Source organism: Musca domestica, unplaced genomic scaffold (assembly GCF_030504385.1).
Source record: "Musca domestica strain aabys unplaced genomic scaffold, Musca_domestica.polishedcontigs.V.1.1 62, whole genome shotgun sequence".
Lineage (NCBI taxonomy): Eukaryota > Metazoa > Arthropoda > Insecta > Diptera > Muscidae > Musca > Musca domestica.
The window spans coordinates 3,946,751-3,968,970 of NW_026712369.1; the positions used below are offsets into that span (position 1 = coordinate 3,946,751).

The 22,220-nt window shown below is 37.7% G+C and overlaps 2 protein-coding genes and 1 long non-coding RNA gene across 3 annotated transcripts; 2 read left to right on the forward strand and 1 right to left on the reverse strand.

The window, feature by feature from the left end:
- The first annotated feature begins 792 nt into the window (after window positions 1–792).
- LOC101898217 (venom dipeptidyl peptidase 4) lies at window positions 793–20,252 on the forward strand. The gene is made up of 6 exons (XM_005189551.4): window positions 793–1,230; window positions 15,843–15,937; window positions 16,010–16,140; window positions 16,198–16,983; window positions 18,928–19,882; window positions 19,944–20,252. The coding sequence occupies exons 1-6, from the start codon at window positions 1,056–1,058 to the stop codon at window positions 20,058–20,060; spliced, it is 2,259 nt and encodes a 752-aa protein (XP_005189608.1). The 5' UTR covers window positions 793–1,055; the 3' UTR covers window positions 20,061–20,252.
- Window positions 20,253–20,507: 255 nt separating this feature from the next.
- Window positions 20,508–20,803, forward strand: LOC131805844 (uncharacterized). Its single transcript, XR_009343853.1, has 2 exons — window positions 20,508–20,586; window positions 20,650–20,803. It is a non-coding gene; the product is annotated as an uncharacterized LOC131805844 (long non-coding RNA).
- Window positions 20,804–21,474: 671 nt separating this feature from the next.
- Window positions 21,475–22,010, reverse strand: LOC131805840 (venom dipeptidyl peptidase 4-like). Its single transcript, XM_059129525.1, has 2 exons — window positions 21,665–22,010; window positions 21,475–21,602 (listed from the first exon to the last, which is right to left on the reverse strand). Exons 1-2 carry the CDS (start codon window positions 21,848–21,850, stop codon window positions 21,519–21,521), a joined length of 270 nt encoding a protein of 89 aa, XP_058985508.1. The 5' UTR covers window positions 21,851–22,010; the 3' UTR covers window positions 21,475–21,518.
- Window positions 22,011–22,220: the final 210 nt, after the last annotated feature.

Here is a 22,220-nt window from a genome sequence, read left to right on the forward strand (position 1 = left end):
TGTCGTTCATGCTGTGAGAGAGCAAAAGTCTATTCACTCAATTCTCTCAAAATACAAAATATTGAATATTTTTATGATTCTTTATTATTTATCAATTAAAAACGAAACAGTGACTTTGTTTATTTTTACATTATCCAAATATGACGTGAAATATAAAAATATAGAACTTAAATAGCAGAAAAATGAATAAATTGTTTTCGAAGTCGAGTGACTTCACTAGCCCTGAGTGACTTGACTGGCCCAAGATCAACAATAGTGACATCTGCCAGAAGGGGTAAATTTAAAAACTTTTTAGTCTATACCTTAATTTGTCTATGCCATAGACAAATGAAAATATAGACAACGAAATGCTCTCACCGTTTATCTTCGAAAAAAATCGGATCAGCAGATGTCGTGCATATCGTTTCAGGGGTTTGAGTGGGAATTTTGAATTCAATTCAAAAATGTTAAAAATAACAAAAACTGTAGGATATTTGTCAGCTGAAAATTATTTCATAATAAAAGAAATGTGAAAAGTACGTGATGACATCGAAAAATATGGGAATATTCCAGTGAAATTCTTGAAAAACGATAAAATGTTTTTTCGAAGTCGAGTGGCTTGAACGCGTAAATCAGCATGTTGACTATGCAAAAGATGATGAGAGCCACCTGGATAAAAAGACAAAACTAACTTTTCGTTGTCTATAACTTCATTTGTCTATGCTATGTCTGTCTATGATACACTTCCAATTGGAGAGATAACGGAAAGTCGTCAAACGCACCTAGTGAACCCTACACAATCATTTGCCAGCAGTTTGCCGCTATTCCATCCACCAGTTCAATTGTCATTGTTTCATTGTGCGCATCACACTTTGTCGCGCTTTGTCTGTTGTTGTTGTCGTCGGCTTACGATTTGAATATCGTATTTATGTGCGTGTTTTTTTGTGGTTTTAAAAAGCCGGTCGGTGTAATTTATTCCCGTTTCGTTGAAATAAATAATTGTAGTGATTAAACAATCTTAGAATTTGGCACCCAATTAGACAATTACATTAAAAGAACAACAACAACGGCAAACCATGCATTTTCCAAAAGTGCTGGTGGCATTTTGTGCAATTATTTGCTGTTATCATCTTGTGCCGGTTGGCGGTATTCCTGTGCATGGCCGCCAAAATACGAAAAAACCATGGAGTCTTACTGAGGCATTATCAGCTTCGGGTGCAATACGTTCCTCTAATGTAACATGGATAACAGGTAAGGAGGTTATTAAGATTGCAACAACGACGAAGACGATGTCGACGACGACGACGTGATTAACATGAGTAGGCAAATGTATACATATGCCCGTGTGTATGTTTGAACCTTTATTAATTCGTAGTTCACTAATAATTGTGTACGCAAAGACAAATGAGAACCACTTGTCATCGCCATCGACATGTGTAGGTGCGAAAACCATAGCAGCTACTTTTTCTTTTGTTTCGCCTTAATGACCCAGTATTAGTGTTTGCTTAAAAAGGAAAAAGAAACATACCTATTTGGTGAATATTATTTTTCCTATAGGTATTTTGTAGCAAATATGGTTAACAATTTAATTGGGTCATCCGTATTGAAGACAAGCTGAACAAAATCACTTGATATATATATTTTCTAAAGAATTAATCGGCGAATCTCGTCAAGTTTGTTTTGTGAAATCTTCAATTGTCAATGACCTGTTTGTTTACAGTTTGTTTATGAGACAAAAAGCAACAACAATGAAATGTTATTACTGTAAATTAATAAATTAATTAATAATTTTGTGGATGAAGTGCAATGCGAAATAGATTTTGTCTAATAAGACAATCTTGAAAATTTTCAATATTCAAAAAAGTCTTCTATCTAACGAGGCTCAGATTGTCTTTGGAAAGATATTCTTTACAAAAAAGTTATATATTTGTCACTGGGAAGGTACGGTTGGCATGATTCTTAAGAAATTCAAAAATATTAATATTATTTTATCAAAAATATATTAATATTATTTTATTATACCCTCAGCCATATGGCTAGAGAGGGTATATATCATTTGATACGTACAAAACGTGCCTCATCGAAATAACGGTTTTAGACCCTAGGTCTCAATGGACCAATTCCATTTCAGAATATTTGGAGTCGATCTAGCGATGTCCGTCCGTCTGTCTGTCTGTCTGGCTGGTGCACACCATAACTGTCGAAGGGAGTATTCAATTTGATACAAATTTGGTACATCGTAATATTATTGTCAAACTTAGATCGAGTTCGGAGATGGGCAATATCGGTCCATTCCTTTTGGTACCTCCACAAAAGGTCGACATTTTCAAAAAATTTATTTTCTGCACAAAATGAGAAGTAATAATCCGATCGACATTTTGGTATGTTTTAGTGCCAACCTTGCTTTCCGAAATACTCCAGGCACAATAGTCCAACGGATTGGTATCCGGTGATTTTGCTGGCCATTGTGCGCTGGAAATGAAACGACGATCCCCATTTGGTAACCATTCTTGGGTGGCGCGTGCTGAGTGCGATAATGCTTGGTCCTGTTGGATTGTCCAAGGTCTGCGGCCAAATTGTTTGCGTGGCCAAGGTGAAAATTTCCAAATTCATTCCAAATGGTGGAGGTTTTCTAACTTGTTTTTATCTCACCCTGCAGAGATAGGGTTCCAGTATTTTAGGTCCTCCTAAAATAATTAAAATATCCACAATTTTTGATAATTTTAAGACTCTTTAGCAATCATTGAAAAAAACTCTCCTCTAATGAATCATTGAATACTTTATAAAATATTTTTCTTCTTTCAATCTTTCAACAAATTTACGATTTTTTTTTTCAAAATTATATAATTCGATATGTTTCCTTTTTTTTCAATTTTTATTAAAATCTATTTTTATCCACCTCGCAGCTCAACTCTCTATAATTCCATGGCGAATTCATAAAAAAATTCCTGATACAAAATTTGTTCCTCTTCCTTATCTCAAATAAATGAAAAATCTAATCAAATTGAGTTATAAATGACATAAATCGTATTATGCGATTACTATATCGACTTTGCGCACAGACTATTTGTAAATAATACAATTTAAAATCTTATCGTTTTTGTTTTTTTTTTCCATACCTACTTCTTCTTTAGCATTTGGTGCAGCTGTAGCTGTTGTTGTTTTTTATTTTTCCTCACTCTCGGGCATTGTATAAACGCCAATAAGTACGTTTGTTTGTTTGAATGTTTTTTTTTTGTGTTTTTAAAAATCCAACAAAATAATTTATTGCTATTTTGTTGTATTTTATTTCACGGTTATTGCTCGCCTGCCGACTCTGTACGCTTAGAGGTTTAAAAAAAAAAAAAAACAATAGAATTAACGTTAAGAAGTGTTATGTTAGCAGCCCCCCTTTTTCATGCACTAATTGTAGGCTTTCAAAATGTTTGTTGCTATGTTCGGAAGAGATGTGTATCACCATCCAATGCCAATGGTGGTGCTGTACTGGTAGGTGTACTCACATCACATCATGATCATTAAAACCTCGTTTGTTATTTGATTCCTTGTCGCGTCTTTGGCAAAGAAAGTTTAGACAATGAGATGATGATAAAAGAAAGGCCAACTGAAATGACTAGCTCAAAATGTAATGCTATTTCGGTATAGATGTCAACGTAATTGGTTCCAATTACACACCTAGTTGAACACAGTTTCGAAAAAAGTTGTGGGGGATTTTGTTACCAATATCTTAGGTGTCGTGTCAGGAAAAAAAATGAAGAAAATAAGGAAATTTTTTCACATTTTTTTTGAGATGGCCTTAATTTGAAAAAAAAAAAAAATTAAATGGAGACCACAGAAAAATGATTTGAAAACTTTATTTTTATACCCTGCACCATAGTATGCAGGGTATATTAAGTTTGTCATTCCGTTTCTTGATCAGCATAAAATTCTATGTCGATTTAGCGATGTCCGTCCGTCCATCCGTCTGTAGAAATCACTCTAGCTTCCGAACGAAAGGAAGTGGGTTGATAAAATTTTACTCAAATGTATATTATATCTGTAGGACTTTTGGTATTGAAAATGGCTGATGTAGCTCCACGTTTTGGTATAGCTCCCATCTAACGTACCTCCCGATATTCGGTATTTTGATGATTTTAGCGACATTATTCACCGGAAATGTTTCAAATTTGATATTTTAAGTTCTTAATGGATGCTACAGCCTAAGACAGAAAATTGTCTGTGCAGGGCCATGTCTTCGTATTGCTCCCATCTAGCGGTACCTCCCTATATTCGGTATTTTGATGATTTTAGCGACATTATTCACCGGAATTGTTTCAAATTTGGTATTTGAAGTTCGTAATGGGTACTACATGCTATGACAGAAAATTGTCTGTGCATGCCCACGTCTTCGTGTAGCTCCCATATAATGGTACCTCCCGATATTCGGTATATTGATGATTTTAGTGACATTATTCACCGGAAATGTTTCAAATTTGGTAATTGAAGTTCGCAATGGGTACTACAGCCTAAGACAGAAAATTGTCTATGCAAGTTCACGCCTTCATATAGCCCCCATATAACGATACCTCCCGATATTCGGTATTTTGATGATTTTAGTGACATTATTCACCGAAAATGTTTAAAATTTGATATTTGAAGTTCGTAATGAATACTACAGCCTAAGACAGAAAATTGTCTATGCAGGTCCACGTTTTCGTATTGCTCCCATCTAACGGTACCTCCCGTTATTCGGTATTTTGATGATTTTAGTGACATTATTCACCGGAATTGTTTCAAATTTGGTAATTGAAGTTCGTAATGGGTACTACAGGCTATGACAGAAAATTGTCTGATGAGGTCCACGTCTTCGTATATCCCCCATATAATGGCACCTCCCTTTTTTGCAGTACTTTGGTGATTTTAGCGACATTATTCACCGGAATTGTTTCAAATTTAGTATTTGAAGTTCGTAATGGGAACTACAGCCTAAGACAGAAAATTGATAATCGGACTCTTACATCACATTTTATAAGAGTTATAATTTTTCAAAATGTTGACCCTTTGTAGGAAAGTTACATGATGGAGTTGACCGAAATTGTCTATTTTCGCACCTGACCAAGCACTAATGCAAATATTAGGATTTGCAAAATTGGAGCCAAATCGGATTATCCTTTCTCTTTCTGTGCAAAAAAAATATATTTTTTGAAATTTTCGACCTTTTGTGGGGGAGGTACCAGAAGGAGTGGACCGATATTGTCCATCTACGAACTCGTTTTAAGTTTGATTATAATATTACAATGTAGCAAGTTTGGGCCACATCGGATACTTCCTTTGAGGGTTATCATGCGCAGCAGCCAGGTAGACAGACGGACGGATGGACATCGCTAGATCGACTCCAAATGTCCTGAAACGGATTTGATCCATAGAGAACTAGGGTCTAAAACCGTTATTTCGATGTGGCACGTTTTGGCCGTATCAAATTAAATATACCCTCTCTAGCCATATGGCTGCAGGTATAGAAATACAAGATTTAGATTAGGCCCTAAAAATAATTTTTTTTCTTTAATAGATCCTAGAAAAATTATTTTTAAAAAATCCCCGTCTTGTGCTGAAAGTCCTGACAGATTATTTTTTAAAAACACTCTTGACCTAATAAGACCAGATTGACTATGAACCGATAAAAAGCTAAAGCATGTTAAGTTAAACTCAATGTTTGCCCCCAACCACCAAAAAAAACCCCAGAGACCTTCAGACTCACTGAAGATCAAACAACACGTTGTTCAACACTTCTTCGTGATGCATGTTTGTTCAGACATGTTAAGTGTAAATATATATTTAACATGGAATCTGAATCTGTGAAATCCCATTAAAAAAAGTTCGTAAATCGTATCAAATGTTTATCGTGTTATTGGAAGCGAGCAACAAAGTCATCTTAACGTCAACATAATTTTAATTATGTTAATAAGTTTTAATGGGACATTAAGCCAGCCAGTCATCCAGTCAGTCAGCAGAGACATACAAAATGATTAATACAGCATTTAAAAGCATATTGACGGTACACACACACACATAACAACAAATGTTAAGTTAAACAGACAGTATTATTAATGTACGTCACTGATAATAAAATACGGTTAAAAATAAATGTTTTATTGTTTTCACTAAGCGAAGATTAATGGAAGTGTGGGAGATGGCCTTCACTTTGGATGTTTTGTGCTAGAAAGCGAGGGGGGCTCTAAAATACCATTTATGGTTTTAAATACTTTTGTCATTTTATGGAACATCTGCTGAAGTTTTTTTTTAAATAAATATTTTAGTACCCTCAGCCATATGGCTAGAGGACGGTATATAACATTTGATATGGTAAAAATTTGCCTCTTGGAAATAACGATTTTAGACCCCAAGTCTCTTTGCACCAAATCCGTTTCAGGACATTTGGAGTCGATCTAGCGATGTCAGTCTGTTGTTGTGTTGTTGTAGCAGCTCATACATTTGTGTTCGTCCTGTTTCCAGTCCAGTCTCAACAAGTAAAAAAGCTGTAAGTTCGGCCGGGCCGAACTTTTAATACCCTCCACCATTTGGTACAAATTTGGCAATTTCCAAAAAAAAAAAAAAAAAAAAAAAACAAGTAAGCAAAGGCTACAGTCGAGCGGGCCCGACCGCTGAATACCCTACAACACTATAATAAACCATACAGTTTATATAGGCGAGATACTCGAAAGAACTCCACAAGATATTGTGACAAATAATAAAAGAAAACCATCATGTTTCGTTCTCTAATTTTCGGATAATAGCAACTTAAACGAATTTGCTCATTTCCAATTTATTGGTAGATGTCGCTGGAATGGACATTTTCGTATTTAGTCTACAAAAGTTGGCAAACTATTTCACACATTGAATATTTTTGGATGGCCATCCGAAACTGCTTGGCTTTTGCAATGTGCTGCTGACAATTTGGCAGTTTTTTGGCCCATTTCAACCCCTAAAAATATAGCGATCACCTCCAAAAAGAGTAGGCATCTATTCTGACCCTCATCTTATCCCCATACAAAATTTTCGTAAGGATCGGGCCATAAATGCGATCTGTATATGATATCCTGATATCCTAACTACTTAGTTTTGTTAGCTGTAGAAATATTACCAAATGTTTAATTCAAAATGAAAATATGCCAAAAATATGACAAAATTGAAAAAATATGAGAAAATTTTACAAAATCAATATTTTTATGTTTAGAGAGATATTTTTATGCGATTTTTTAGACGTTTTTTCTTTCCTGCCAAGAGGCCATTCTAAATTAATGAGAACTGTCGAAATCAGTTCAGCCGTTATCGACATATAAGAGATCTTTCAAGCATATCTTCTTTGATAGACATATATATGGCACATATTTTTCTCTATATCCGATTTGTTGGATGTTAACATCAATGTAAAGGTCAGAAGTAACCTTGTCATGGCTTTGTGATTTCTCCGGGATTTAAAATATTCGCGGTTTAATGAAAAATTTTGAATTTTTTCAACACAAAAGATATGGTCTATTTTACCCGCTAAATATTATCCGATGACCACCCAAATTGGTAGGCTTCTTCCCCGCCCGCCTAAACTCTAGCTACATGCGAAATTCCGCGTGGATTGGTCTATAATTGCGACCTGTATAGCTACTGCAAAATCCGACATTTTTTCAGTATTTGGTCCATTTCAACCCCTAAACATTTGGCGATCATCTCCAAAAGAAATAGGCTTCTATTCTGACCCTAACCCCACCTTCGTGCAAAATTTCGTAAGGATCGGGCTATAATTGCGACCTGTAGAGTGATTACAAATTAACATGGACAGACGGACAGACGGACGGACGCACATACATAGCTAGATAGACTCAGCTCGGCGAGCTAGGAAGATCCATATATACTTTCCTATATGGGAAACCAATATTTCAAGGTGTTACATAAATTCTGGCCCAATCAAACTTATAATACCCCCAACACATAGTGTTAAGGTATAATAAAATCCGTCTAAAATTCTGTTAAAATCTTAAAAATACCGAATGCTTATACGACGACGTGAACCTGCTAGGGAAACTATTGTCATAAGTTATTCAATATTTAAATGCGAAACTTGAAGAAAAATCTGTTTATAATGTAGCTAAAATCATCAAAATACCGAATATTTGAAGGTACATTTATATGGGGGTTATACGAAGACGTGGACCTGCGCAGACAATTTTCTGTCTTAGGCTGTTGAATCCATTACGAACTTCAAATGCGAAATTTGAAACAATTCCGGTGAATAATGTCGCTAAAATCATAAAAATACCGAATATTGGGAGGTACCGTTATATGGGGGCTATATGAAGACGTGGACCTACATGGCTCATTTTTTGACTTAGGATGTAGTATCCATTACGAACTTCAAATATCAAATTTGAAACAATCCCGTTAAATAATGTCGCTAAAATCATCAAAATACCGAATATCGGAGGGTGGCGTTATATGGGGGGCTATATGAAGGCGTGGACCTACATGGCTCATTTTTTGACTTAGGATGTAGTATCCATTACCAACTTCAAATACCAAATTTGAAACAATTCCGGTGAATAATGTTGATAAAATCATAAAAATACCGAATATTGGGAGGTACCGTTATATGGGGGCTATACGAAGACGTGGACCTGCACAGACAATTTTCTGTCTTAGGCTGTTGTATCCATTAGGAACTCCAAATACCAAATTTTAAACATTTTCGGTGAATAATGTCGCTAAAATCATCAAAATACCGAATATCGGGGGGTACCGTTATATGGGGGCTATATGAAGACGTGGACCTACATGGCTCATTTTTTGACTTAGGCTGTAGTATCCATTTCGAATCTCAAATATCAAATTTGAAACAATTCCGGTGAATAATGTCGCTAAAATCATCAAAATACCGAATATCGGGAGGTACCGATATATGGAGGCTACACGAAGACGTGGGCCTGCACAGATAATTTTCTGTCTTAGGCTATAGTATCCATTACGAACTTGAAATGCCAAATTTGAAACAATTCCGGTGAATAATGTCGCTAAAATCATCAAAATACCGAATATCGGGAGGTATCGTTATATGGGGGCTATACAAAGACGTGGACCTGCACAGACAATTTTCTGTCTTAGGCTGTTGTATCCATTAGGAACTCCAAATACCAAATTTTAAACATTTTCGGTGAATAATGTCGCTAAAATCATCAAAATACCGAATATCGGGGGGTACCGTTATATGGGGGCTATATGAAGACGTGGACCTACATGGCTCATTTTTTGACTTAGGCTGTAGTATCCATTTCGAATCTCAAATATCAAATTTGAAACAATTCCGGTGAATAATGTCGCTAAAATCATCAAAATACCGAATATCGGGAGGTACCGATATATGGAGGCTACACGAAGACGTGGGCCTGCACAGATAATTTTCTGTCTTAGGCTATAGTATCCATTACGAACTTGAAATGCCAAATTTGAAACAATTCCGGTGAATAATGTCGCTAAAATCATCAAAATACCGAATATCGGGAGGTATCGTTATATGGGGGCTATACAAAGACGTGGACCTGCACAGACAATTTTCTGTCTTAGGCTGTAGTATCCATTACGAACTTCAAATATCAAATTTGAAACAATTCCGATGAATAATGTCGCTAAAATCATCAAAATACTGAATATTGGGAGGTACCGTTATATGGGGGCTATATGATTACTTGAACCTACCTGGCCCATTTACGAATTTACCCTGCCTACTTGCAAAATATACATGTGTGCAAAATTTGAGCCTTCTATCTCAATTTGTTTGAAAGATAGCGTGATTACAACGGACAGACAGACAGATAGACACACAGACAGACGGACATTGCTAAATCGTCTTAGAATTTTACGCTGATCTAGAATATATATACTTTATTGGGTATTTCGATGAGTTACAAACGGAATGACAAAATTAATATACCCTTTATAGTATGGTGGAGGGTATAAAGAGGATGGAACCTGTATGGGTTGTGTCCCTAAGGAGACTGGAGTTAGGTGTTAGCGTGTCATGTGGCCTTTGCCACATGCTGGGCAGATGTTCTGCACATCGCTGTTGATCCGGGCCCAGTAGGAATTTAGGCAGCTGTACCATCCGGATTCTAATTGACCCAAAACTACTCGGGTTTGTCGGGGCAGCTCTCGTTCTTCAGCTGCGACGGGAGGGGCATGGTCTTCTAATACAGTATTCACTCTATATCCTTCTATGACTTCTGAGACCGCATTAGAGTGAATACTATTCAGTCCCGCTTGATAGGTCTGTCGATCTAGAAGCTTTTCTCATATCTCTGCACCTCTCTCTAGATCATGAAGGTATTTTCTTACGTGCCTGGGTGGAGGTTGTCTATCCACAAGATGGTGATTCGGATGGCTTTGTCTATAACACCCAAGCAGGTATTGCATTGACAGCATTTTATTATGCTGTTGTTGTTGTAGCAGCTCATACATCCGTGTTCGTTCTTTTCCATTTTCTGACTCAGTTTTCCATTTTCTGGCTCAGTAATCAGGTTCTGCCTCTAAGTCCAGTCTCAAAAAGGATGCAACCTGTATGGGTTGTGTCCATAACGAGACTGGAGTTAGGTGAGTAGGCTTGGCTGGGCAGCGAAATAGGTGCAGCGTGTCTTGTGGGTCTGTGCCACATGCTGGGCAGATGTTCCGGATCGTAATTGGGCCAAGACTACTCGGGTTTGTCGGGGCAGCTCTCGTTCTTCAGCTGCGACGGGAGGGGGATGGTCTCCTAGCACAGTATTCACTCTATATCCTTCAATGGCTTCTGAGACCGCATTAGAGTGAATGCTATTCAGTCCCGTTTGATAGGCCTGTTGATCTAGAGGCTCTCTCTTATACCTCTGTACCTCTCTCTCTAGATCATTGAGGTCTTTCCTTACGTGTCTGGGCGGAGGTTGCCCATCCACAAGATGATGATTCGGATGGCTTTGTCTATAACACTCAAGCAGGTATTGCATTGACAGCATTTTGTTATGCTGTCGCACCGTTAAGACCTTCGCCACCTCATGTAGGTGATCGACAGGTGTCATGAGGAGGCACCCTGTTGCGGTTCTAAGGGCGGCATTCTGGCAGGACTGAACATTTTTCCACTGAGTAGCACTGACGTTGGCGGACCACACCGGAGCCGCATAGTTTACCACATACCGGCCTATCACGTTGTAAGAGGTCAACAAGGTTTCCTTATCAGCTCCCCAAGTTCTGCCGGCCAGCGACCTGAGGACCTTGTTCCTACTTCTAATCTTGTCGCAGATAGCTGTGGTATGCGCGGACGACTTAAAGAGGCTATGGAATGTGACCCCTAATACCTTGGGGTAGTTGGTGTTCGGAATAATAGCACCATCGACCTGCACATTCAAGGATAGCCCCGTCTCCGTAGTCCATGTGGTGAAAAGTGTGGCCGTCGACTTAGTGGCGGATATCTTCATATTCCTAGCAGTAAAAAAGGCGGTAAGATCAACAAGGTAAGCGTTTAACCGATCGCAAATGTCATCAATAATGGATCCGAACGCCACGAACGTACATCATCATCTGCGTACGTTATTATCTCTATGCCGTCTGGAGGGTGAGGAATTCCAGAAAGGTAGAGGTTAAACAGTTCCGGAGATATCACCCCACCTTGAGGAACTCCCTGTTTAAGTCTACGGATGCTCGACTTCTTGTTTCTCAATTCCACGTTTACTATCCAACGTTTCACAATTGGCCGGAGGGCCGTGCGCTCAATATCCTCGAACAGTGTGGCATGATTGACTGTATCAAAAGGGTTTTGATAAATCAAGTGCCACCATAACTGTTCTATCACACGGCCTGTTCTGGTTGAGACTTGTGCTCATATGTGTGGTAAAGGCGTATAAAGCTGTTGTTGTGCTATGTAATTTCCGGAACCCATATTGATGATCAGCTACTGGGAAACACTCTCTTATGCTGGGGAGGAGTAAAGCCTCGAGCGTATGTCCGTGTGGCTGGTGCGCACGATAACTCTCGAAGGGAGTTTCCGATTTGATCCAAACTTGGTACATCGTAATATTATTGTCAAACTTAGATCGAGTTGGGGGATGGACAATATCGGTCCACTCCTTCTGGTACCTCCCCCACAAAATGTAAACATTTTCAAAGAAAATAATTTACTGCACATAAAAAACAAGTTGAAAAGTATCAGTCGGTATTGCCGCCAGAGATATACCCTCAGCCTATGTTCGATTATCTAAATATATTTTGACTAGTGTTAAGGTTATTCAAACGTTTGACCCTCTATGGAGCAGATCCCGAAGGAATGGGTCAATATTGCCCATTTCCTATCGGACCTAAAAATATGATATAAATATTTCGACAGAAGTGCCAAGTCTAAATGAAATCGGATGTTAATTTGGCGATTTATGAGCTTCATGGGCACTCAAAATTTCAATATTTTGTGGGGGAGGTACCAGAAGGAGTGGACCGATGTATTCCCCCTTCACACCAGACCATGGGTTAATACATATATTAGGATGTGTGAAATTTAAAGACAATCGGACGCTTACATCACATTTTATGAGAGTTGTTATTATTCAAAATTTTGACCATTTGTGGGGGAGGTACTTGGTGGAGTGGACCGCTATTGTCCATTTTCACTCCTGTCCTAGTACTGACGCAAATATTAGGATTTGCAAAGTAGGAGCAAATTCGGATTAGCCTTTCTCTTTCTGTGCAAAAAATATGTTTTTTTTTTTTTGAAAATTTCGACCTTTTATGGGGGAGGTACCAGAAGGAGTGGACCGATATTGTTCATCTTAACACCAGACCTTGGGTTAATATAAATATTGGGATGTGTGAAATTTGAAGACAATCGGACTCTAAATCAGATTTTATGAGAGTTGTAATTATTCAAAATTTTGACCATTTGTGGGGGAGGTACTTGATGGAGTGGACCGATATTGTCCATTTCCACACCTGACTTAGTACTGACGCAAATTTTAGGATATGCAAAGTTGGATCAGAATCGGATTATCCTTTCTCTTTCTGTGCAAAAAATATATTTTTTGAACATTTCGACCTTTTGTGGGGGAGGTACCAGAAGGAGTGGACCGATATTGTTCATCTTAACACCAGGCCTTGGGTTAATACAAATATTGGGATGTTTGAAATTTGAAGACAATCGGACTCTTACATAACATTTTATGAGAGTTGTAATTATTCAAAATTTTGACCATTTGTGGGGGAGGTACTTGATGGAGTGGACCGATATTGTCTATTTTCTCACCTGACCTAGCACTGACGCAAATATTAAGATTTGCAAAGTTGGAGCAAATTCGGATTATCCTTTCTCTTTCTGTGCAAAAAATATATCTTTTGAAAATTTCGGCCTTTTGTGGGGGAGGTACCAGAAGGAGTGGACCGATGTTGCCCATCTTCGAACTCGATCTAAGTTTGACAAAAATATTATGATGTAGCCAATTTGGACCAAATCGGATACTCCCTTCGAGAGTTATCGTGCGCACCAGCCAGCCAGACAGACAGACGGACGGACGGACGGACGGACGGACGGACGGACGGACGGACGGACATCGCTAGATCGACTCCAAATGTTCTGAAACGGATTTGGTCCAAAGAGACCTAGGGTGTAAAACCGTTATTTCGACTAGGCACGTTTTGACCGTATCAAATGATATATACCCTCTGTAGCCATATGGCTGAGGGTATAATAAAGGATAGTCCGATTTTGCTCCAACTTTGCAAATCCTAAAATTTGCATCAGTGCTAGGTCAGGTACGAAAATCGAGAATATCATTCCACCCCATCAAGTACCTCCCCCACAAAGGGCCAATTTTTTGAATAAGTATAACTCTTATAATATATGATATCAGAGTCCTATTGTCTTCAAATTTCACAAATCACAATATTTTTATTAGCCCAAAATCTGGTGTTAAGATGTCATATATCGGTCCCCTTCTTCTGGTACCTCCCCCACAAAAGGTCGAAATTTTGAATATCCATAAAGCTCATAAAACGCGAAATTAACATCCGATTCCATTCAAACGTGGCGCATCACAATATTTCCATCAACTCAAGATCTGTTATAAAGATGGTAAAGATCGGACCATTCCTTCTGGTACCTCCCCCACAAAGGGTCAAAGTTTTGAATAACCAAAACGTTTATAAAATCCAAAATAAGCATCCGATTCTCTTTATATTTCACACATTTCATTATTTCTACTAACGCAAAATCTGCTGTGATGTTGGGATATATTGGTCCACTCCTTCTGTTACCTTCTCCACAAAGGGTCCAAATTTTGAATATCCGTGAAGCTCATAAAATGCGATATTAACATCCACTTCCATTTAGACTTGCGAAACAAATCAGCGATTCTTTACAAGTTGCTATATCTAAATATTTCTCCCAACCAGAAACCTGAGATGAATATTGAATTTTTGATTTCGGATACCGTGATACTGGTAGCGTATCCCGACGTCAAGGAAGTGGAAGTGGACGGAAGAAAACAGCAACATCACCAGAAATGGTTCGAAAAGTAAATAAGCGACTTGATCGAAACCCGCTTCGCAGTGGCTGAAAAATGTCTCGTGAGCTGAACATATCGCAACATTCCATTCGGCAAATATTGAAAAAATGAGCTCGGGCTAAAGCCATTGAAATTCCAAAAAGTGCAAGAACTTACACCGCAACAGAAAGAAAGTAGACTCAAAAGAGCTAAAGAGTTGCTTCGCTTTACCGAAAGTGGTGAAGTGCCGAATTTGGTTTTTTCCGTCTCCGATGAGAAAACATTTGTTGTCCAGCAGTTTTTAAAAAGCCAAGCAGTTGCCAAAGAGGTCCCCTTTAAACGTGCACCTACGGTTGGCCACCAGAACTCAAGCGCCGGCCATGGTGGCGGTGGGGGCCGCCATAACAGCCGATGGTCCGTTCGTATTAATCGACCCTGGCATAAGAATAAATGTCGAATATTATCGCGAAAATATTCTGGAGGGTGTATTAATGCCTTGGACACGCAAACATTTTGGCCCCAGACCTTGGACATTCCAACAGAACTCGGGACACCATCGCACTCAGCAAGCGGCGCCACCCAAGAATGGTTACAAAATGAAGTTCCTCGCTTCATTTCCAGTGCACAATGGCCACCAAAATCTCCGGATACTAATCCGTTGGAATATTGTGTCGGGATTATTTTGGAAAGCGAGGTTGCCACTAAAAATACCAAAGTGTCGATCACGTCAAGCAAGCGGTTCGCCGAGAATTGGCCAAAATACCGCAGAGCAACATTCGGGTAGCGTGTGTCGGTTTCATTGGCCGTTTGGAGGCCATAATTCGTACCAACGGAGACCATTTCGAACAAATCTAAACTTATTCTAAAATTTGATGCTATTTCCGACATTTTTTTACTTTCATTCAAAAAAATTAAAAAAGGGTAAAAATTATGGCGTTTGACTTTGTTGCGATTTGTTTTTATCTCACCCTGTATCTGGTACCTCAGGCACATTTCTCATATAAAGTGAAGGATGTAACCAATATAATTCAAACGTGGCATGTCGTGGCATATTTATATCATATTTATTTAGGTCCGATACGAAATGGAAAATATTGGCCACTTTTTCGGAATCTAATCCATAGAGGGTCGACAATTTGAATACTCATAACACAGTTAAAATATAGTTAAATAATGGTACTTTGGCTGAGGAGGATATACATCTGTCGGCTAAACCGTCTGATACTTTTTAACTTTGTTTTTTAGCTAAATCCACAACAGCTCTCTTCTCTGCTTGAGCTTCAGTTCATATTTCGATGGCTTTAAATTATTAGAAAATTTATTAATTTATTTTTCGTTTGTTTTTTTTTTCAGATAATGAACTCTATTACACCAGCACTGATCGTTCGATACACAAATTCAATGCAGCCACTGGCGAAGATAGTATTTTTGTAACATCCGATTTTTTGGTAAGTGTGAATCCAATCTAAAATCTCTTAGCTGAAATTAGAATTCATTCACATTTTCTTCCTATTTTTCAGGAAATTTACAAAACCGGTAGTTCATTTACGTTGTCGCCTGATAATACCAAAATTTTGGTACGCTATGGCGTTGAAGAAATTTTCCGGCATTCCTACATTGCCAAGTATGATGTCTTCGATATAGCAACAAGGTAAGCAATGCCATGTCGTGGAATATCTCAAACTAATCTCAAACTTTTGCTTTTCAGAACTTCCATAAGCATTCACAATGGTGAAAAGCTGCAATATTGTGCCTGGTCACCCATCAAGGATCGTCTGGGTTATGTCTACAACAACAATGTCTTTATACATTACGATGATTCGATTGAATTGCAAATCACATCGGATGGTGTGAATGGTGTCATATATAACGGCATACCCGATTGGGTATATGAAGAAGAAGTTTTGGCCAGTGGTAGTGCTATGTGGTGGTCCCCGGATGGCAATCATTTGGCTGTGGGCATATTCAATGACACCGAAGTGGAAACATTTAAATATTTCCTCTATGGCGAGGCTGAAGATCCCGAATATCAATATCCCAAAGAGGTGGACTTGAAATATCCCAAACCCGGGACCAACAATCCCGTTGTTGCCCTCAGAATATTCGATTTGAACGTAAATCCTACATATGTAACCATAAAAGCTCCCGTCAATGTTGTGAGCAATGATCATATTCTACAAAATGTTGCCTGGACGCATGATGGAAAAGTTTTAATTACCTGGTTGAATCGTCGTCAAAATATCGCCTCCCTGCAGTTGTGTAACACAACGGGAGAGTGTGAGGAAGTTAAGCAATTGCAAGAGCCCAAGGGATGGGTGACAATGGGTAACCCCATGTGTTTGCAGGAAAGCAATAGCTGTTTGTTTGCCTATTGGATTGATAATTGGTATCAAGTGTGGAATTTGGATTTGCAAAGCGGACAAAATCTATGGACCAAACGAGGCAATTTTACGGTCTTGAGAGTCTATGGTTATGATGAAACCAATAAGAAACTGTGAGTGCATGGTAGAAATTTATAAATTTTCAATATTCTTTAAAAAATATTTCGAAAATCCCTATTTGTTGCCACCTAAGAGTCTCAAAAAATTGAAATTGGTCGTAGACAAATTCTTTAGTAATTTCAGAGCCCTTGAAGAATTCTGTAGCATCCAATACGAACTTCAAATATCAAATTTGAAACAATTCCTGTAAATAATGTCGCTAAAATCACCGAAATACCGAATATCCGGAGGTACTGTAATATGGGGTCTATACGAAGACGTGAACCTGCACAGACAATTTTCTGTATTAGGCTGTAGTATCCATTTCGAACTTCAAATACCAAATTTGAAACAATTCCGGTAAATAATGTCACTAAAATCATCAAAATACCGAATATCGGGAGGTGCTGTTTATGGGGGCTATACGAAGATGTTGACCTGCACGGACAGTTTTATGTCATAGATTGAAGTATCCATTACGAACTTCAAATACCAAATTTGAAGCAATTCCGCTGAATAATGTAGCTAAAATCATCAAAATATCGAATATCGGGAGGTGCCGTTATATGGGGGCTATACGAAGACGTGAACCTGCATAGACAGTTTTCTGTCTTAGGCTGTAGTATCCATTGCGAACTTCAAATACCAATTTTGAAACAATACCGGTAAATAATGTCACTAAAATCACAAAATTCGCATATCGGGAGGTACCGGTATATGGGGGCTATACGAAGGCTTGGACCTGCACGGACAATTTTCTGTCATAGGCTGTAGTATCCATTACGAACTTCAAATACCAAATTGGAAACAATTCCGGTGAATAATGTCGCTAAAATCATTAAAATACCGAATATCGGGAGGTGCTGTTTATGAGGGCTATACGAAGATGTTGACCTGCACGGACAGTTTTCTGTCATAGGCTGTAGTATTCATTACGAACTTCAAATACCAATTTTGAAACAATTCCGGTGAATAATGCCGTTAAAACCATCAAAATACCGAATATCGGGAGGTGTCGTTATATGGGGGCTATACCAAGACGTAGACATGTACGGACAATTTTCTGTTATAGACTGTAGTATCCATTACGAACTTTAAATACCTAATTTGAAACAATTCCGTTGAACAATGTCGCTAAAATCATTAAAATACCGAATATCGGGAGGTGCCGTTATATGAGAGCTATATGAAGACTTGGACCTGCACGGACAATTTTCTGTCATAGGCTGTAGTATCCATTACGAACTTCAAATACCAAATTTGAAACAATTCCGGTAAATAATGCCATTAAAATCCTCAAAATATCGAATATCGGGAGGTGCCGCTATATGGGTGCTATACGAAGACGTGGACCTGCACAGACAATTTTCTGTCTTATGCTGTAGTATCCATTACGAACTTCAAATACCAAATTTGAAGCAATTCCTGTGAATAATGTAGCTAAAATCACCGAAATACCGAAAACAGGGAGGTGCTTTTATATGGGGGCTATACGAAGATGTGGACCTACAGTTCCCATTTTCAATATCAAAAGTCCTGCAGACATAATATACATTTGAGTAAAATTTTAGCAACCTACTTCATTTCGTTCGGAAGCTAGAGAGATTTCCGCAGACGGACGTACGGACATCACTAAATCGACATAGAATTTTATGCTGATCAAGAATGTATATACTTTGTGGGTGTCTAAAATGTATATTTCGAGGTGTTACAAACGGAATGGCAAAACTTAATATACCCTCCATACTATGGTGGAGGGTATAATAAATTCTTACTAAATTATCTTTTCTAGCCTTTGAGGATTCATAGAAAATCCTTTGAAAAACACCCATTTTATTCGTTTACATTTTTTTCTATTACTTGAAATATATGCTCTGGTCCAGAACCTGCAAAAAATATAAAAAAATGATAAAAAATTCCATTTAATAATAATAATAATATTTCATATATCTTTGCAGTTACTACCAAGCCACCATGGCCCACAACCCCTCCATCTATCATGTCTTCAGCAATGACGATTGTTTGTCGTGTGACCTAAAGGATACCGAGAGAGAACTGTGTAAATCGGCATTTGCTTCATTCAGCAAAGGTTTCTCGTATTACACGGTAACCTGTAGCGGTCCCAATCCCAGCTATACCAAAGTCATTGAAACCAAAACCAACAGGGTAGTAAAGGATTGGGAATTGAATTTGCCATTTCGAGAATTTTTGGCCACAAAACTAAGGCCCAAAGTACGTTTTATGAATGTTACCCTGGCCGATGGTTCTGAGGGTATTGTCAAGTTACAATTACCTCCCGGTTTGGATGAAAATTCCAACAAAAAATATCCCATGATTGTCTATGTCTATGGTGGCCCGAATTCGGTGCGTGTTACCAATGGTTTTACGGTGGGCTTTGAGGGCTATATGACCACAAATCGTGATGTAATCTATGCCCAAATTGATGGTCGTGGTACCGGTAACAAGGGCCAGGATTTACTCTTCTCCGTCAACAATCATTTGGGTGAATTCGAGGTGGAAGATCAAATTTTTGTAACGAAATTTTTGCAACACAATCTAACCTATGTGGATGAGGAACGTACCGGTATATGGGGTTGGAGTTATGGTGGTTATATGACGGCACGCACCCTGGCCCATGACAATGAGAATGTTTTCCAATGTGGTGTATCAGTGGCACCGGTAACCTCATGGCTGTACTATGACACCATTTATACGGAACGTTATATGGGTCTGCCCACGGAGGGGGATAATTTGAAAAAGTATTTGGAGACAAGTGTTCTGGAGGAAATCAGTAACTTCCGCACCCACAACTATATGCTTATCCACGGGTCGGGTGATGACAATGTCCATTATCAGCAATCGCTGATGCTGGCCAAGGTTTTGCAGGCCAATGACATTTTGTTTGAAGAAATGGTGAGTGAGAATGTTTAAATAAATGGGGGTTTCTTTTTCTGATCTCTATATTTCGTTCCAGACTTACACTGATGAAAACCATTCCATTGGCAATTTCCTGCCTCATCTGTATCACACCATGGATAATTTCTGGATTAATTGCCTCAACTTGGACGTGGATGAAAATGAAATCTTTTAAATCAGGGACAAATTAGTCACCGAGAGTTGACTATAATAAAACTACATACCTTGCCGTAGGAAAAAAACAAATTTTAAACGAAGATTTTTGTAAAGTATTGTTATTATTTTTTTATAATAACCATAAACTGTATTAAAAAAAACATTGTATTTTTTATAATTAAAATATATAATAAATTATTTTGCATTTAAATTTTTTATTAATTTTTTTATTTAAAATATTTATTTGTTCGTTAAGCATATGCTTTGAGTGGCAATATCATTAGTGGTCGCATTGCCAACCACATGAGGGTTGTTTCAACGGTAATCGTGGTTGTTGCCTAGGAAATATGTTGTAGAGTTGCCATTCATTTACATATTATAAAATACTGCTTTAATTGATGCAAGTGGGCAATAATGCCAAATCCATGGTATAAAAAGGAAGGTGTGTGGATTCTATAATAAATGATGATGGCAATGTCCATTATCAGCAATCGCTGATGCTGGCCAAGGTTTTGCAGGCCAATGACATTTTGTTTGAAGAAATGGTGAGTGATAATGTTTTAATAAATAGGGGTTTCTTTTACTGATCTGTCTCTCTATCTTTCCAGACTTACACTGATGAGAACCATTCCATTGGCAATTTCCTGCCTCATCTGTATCACACCATGGATAATTTCTGGATTAATTGCCTCAACTTGGACGTGGATGAAAATGAAATCTTTTAAATCAGGGACAAATTAGTCATCGAGATTTGACTATATATAATAAAACTACATACCTTGCCGTAGGAAAAAAAAAAACAATTTTTTAACGAAGATTTTTGTAAAGTATTGTTATTATTTTTTATAATAACCATAAACTGTATTAAAAAAACATTGTATTTTTTATAATTAAAATATATAATAAATTATTTTGCATTTAAATTTTTTATTAATTTTTTTATTTAAAATATTTATTTTTCGTTAAGCATATGCTTTGAGTGGCAATATCATTACCAACCGCATTGCCAACCACATGAGGGTTGTTTCAACGGTAATCGTGGTTTTTGCCTAGGACAAAATGTTGTAGAGTTGCCATTCATTCATATATATTTGAAGTTACTGCTTTAATTGATGCAAGTGGGCAATAATGCCAAATCCATGGTATAAAAAGGGAGGTGTATGGATTCTATTCTACGCAAACAATAATGAATGATGAGAGCATGGTTAGTATTTTTTTTGTTCGATTTATTTTTTAATCTTCTTTTTTATTGCAGATTTAAGACTTTAATTTTTGACATAATAAAAAAAGGTGACAGTACATATGACACTAACATGAGATGTAAACTAGCCTTGAGGCCAATAATTATATTTGTTTAATTATCAATAAAATATATAATTTATTTATGGGTGTATAATAAATATGTATATAAATCAAAATACAATTCCTTCGCGTTCGTGCATTTCATCATCTTCTTAATTCGATAATTTTATATCCCCTACAAATTAAAACAATTTATCCAGAAGTTATCCATGGTCTCATACAGCTCAAGCTGCATGAAGGGACCTTCTCCGGCAAGGACCTAAAAAGCAGAGAAAAACATTTATTTTTTTTTTCACAAAATTAATTTTCCAATTGACTTACCCATTCATCAAATAATACGCCATTGCCATTTAAAATCTGCTGCATGCGTAAGGAGTATTGATAATTTAGATCATCATCGGCCGGATCATGGATCAGCAATAGGCTGTTATTGGCAATATTCTTGAGATCATCGAAAGATCCTGTATCCAATTCTGTGTCACCCAGCCATGTGACTCCCGGAGCCATAGATATACCACATTTGAAAATATCAACACCATCGAGACTGGCCAAAGTGTGGACGGCAATATGACCACCATAGCCCCAGCCCCACACTCCCGTACGTCCAATATCCACATGTCGTAAATTATTTTGTAAATATCTTGTGACATAAATTTGATCCTCTAACTCAACTTCATGTAATTGATTTAAAAAAAAGCCAAAACAGGATGTGTCAATTATTTTTTGGGGTGATTACCAATTTTAATTTTTGCTAGAAAATCATCAAAAACTTACTTCTCAAGAAAACGATCAGGCACTAAGGGATTTGGGGATGGACGCACAATGATCTCTTCATCTGGATGGTTAGGCAATCGCTCAACAAAGTACTAAAAAAAAA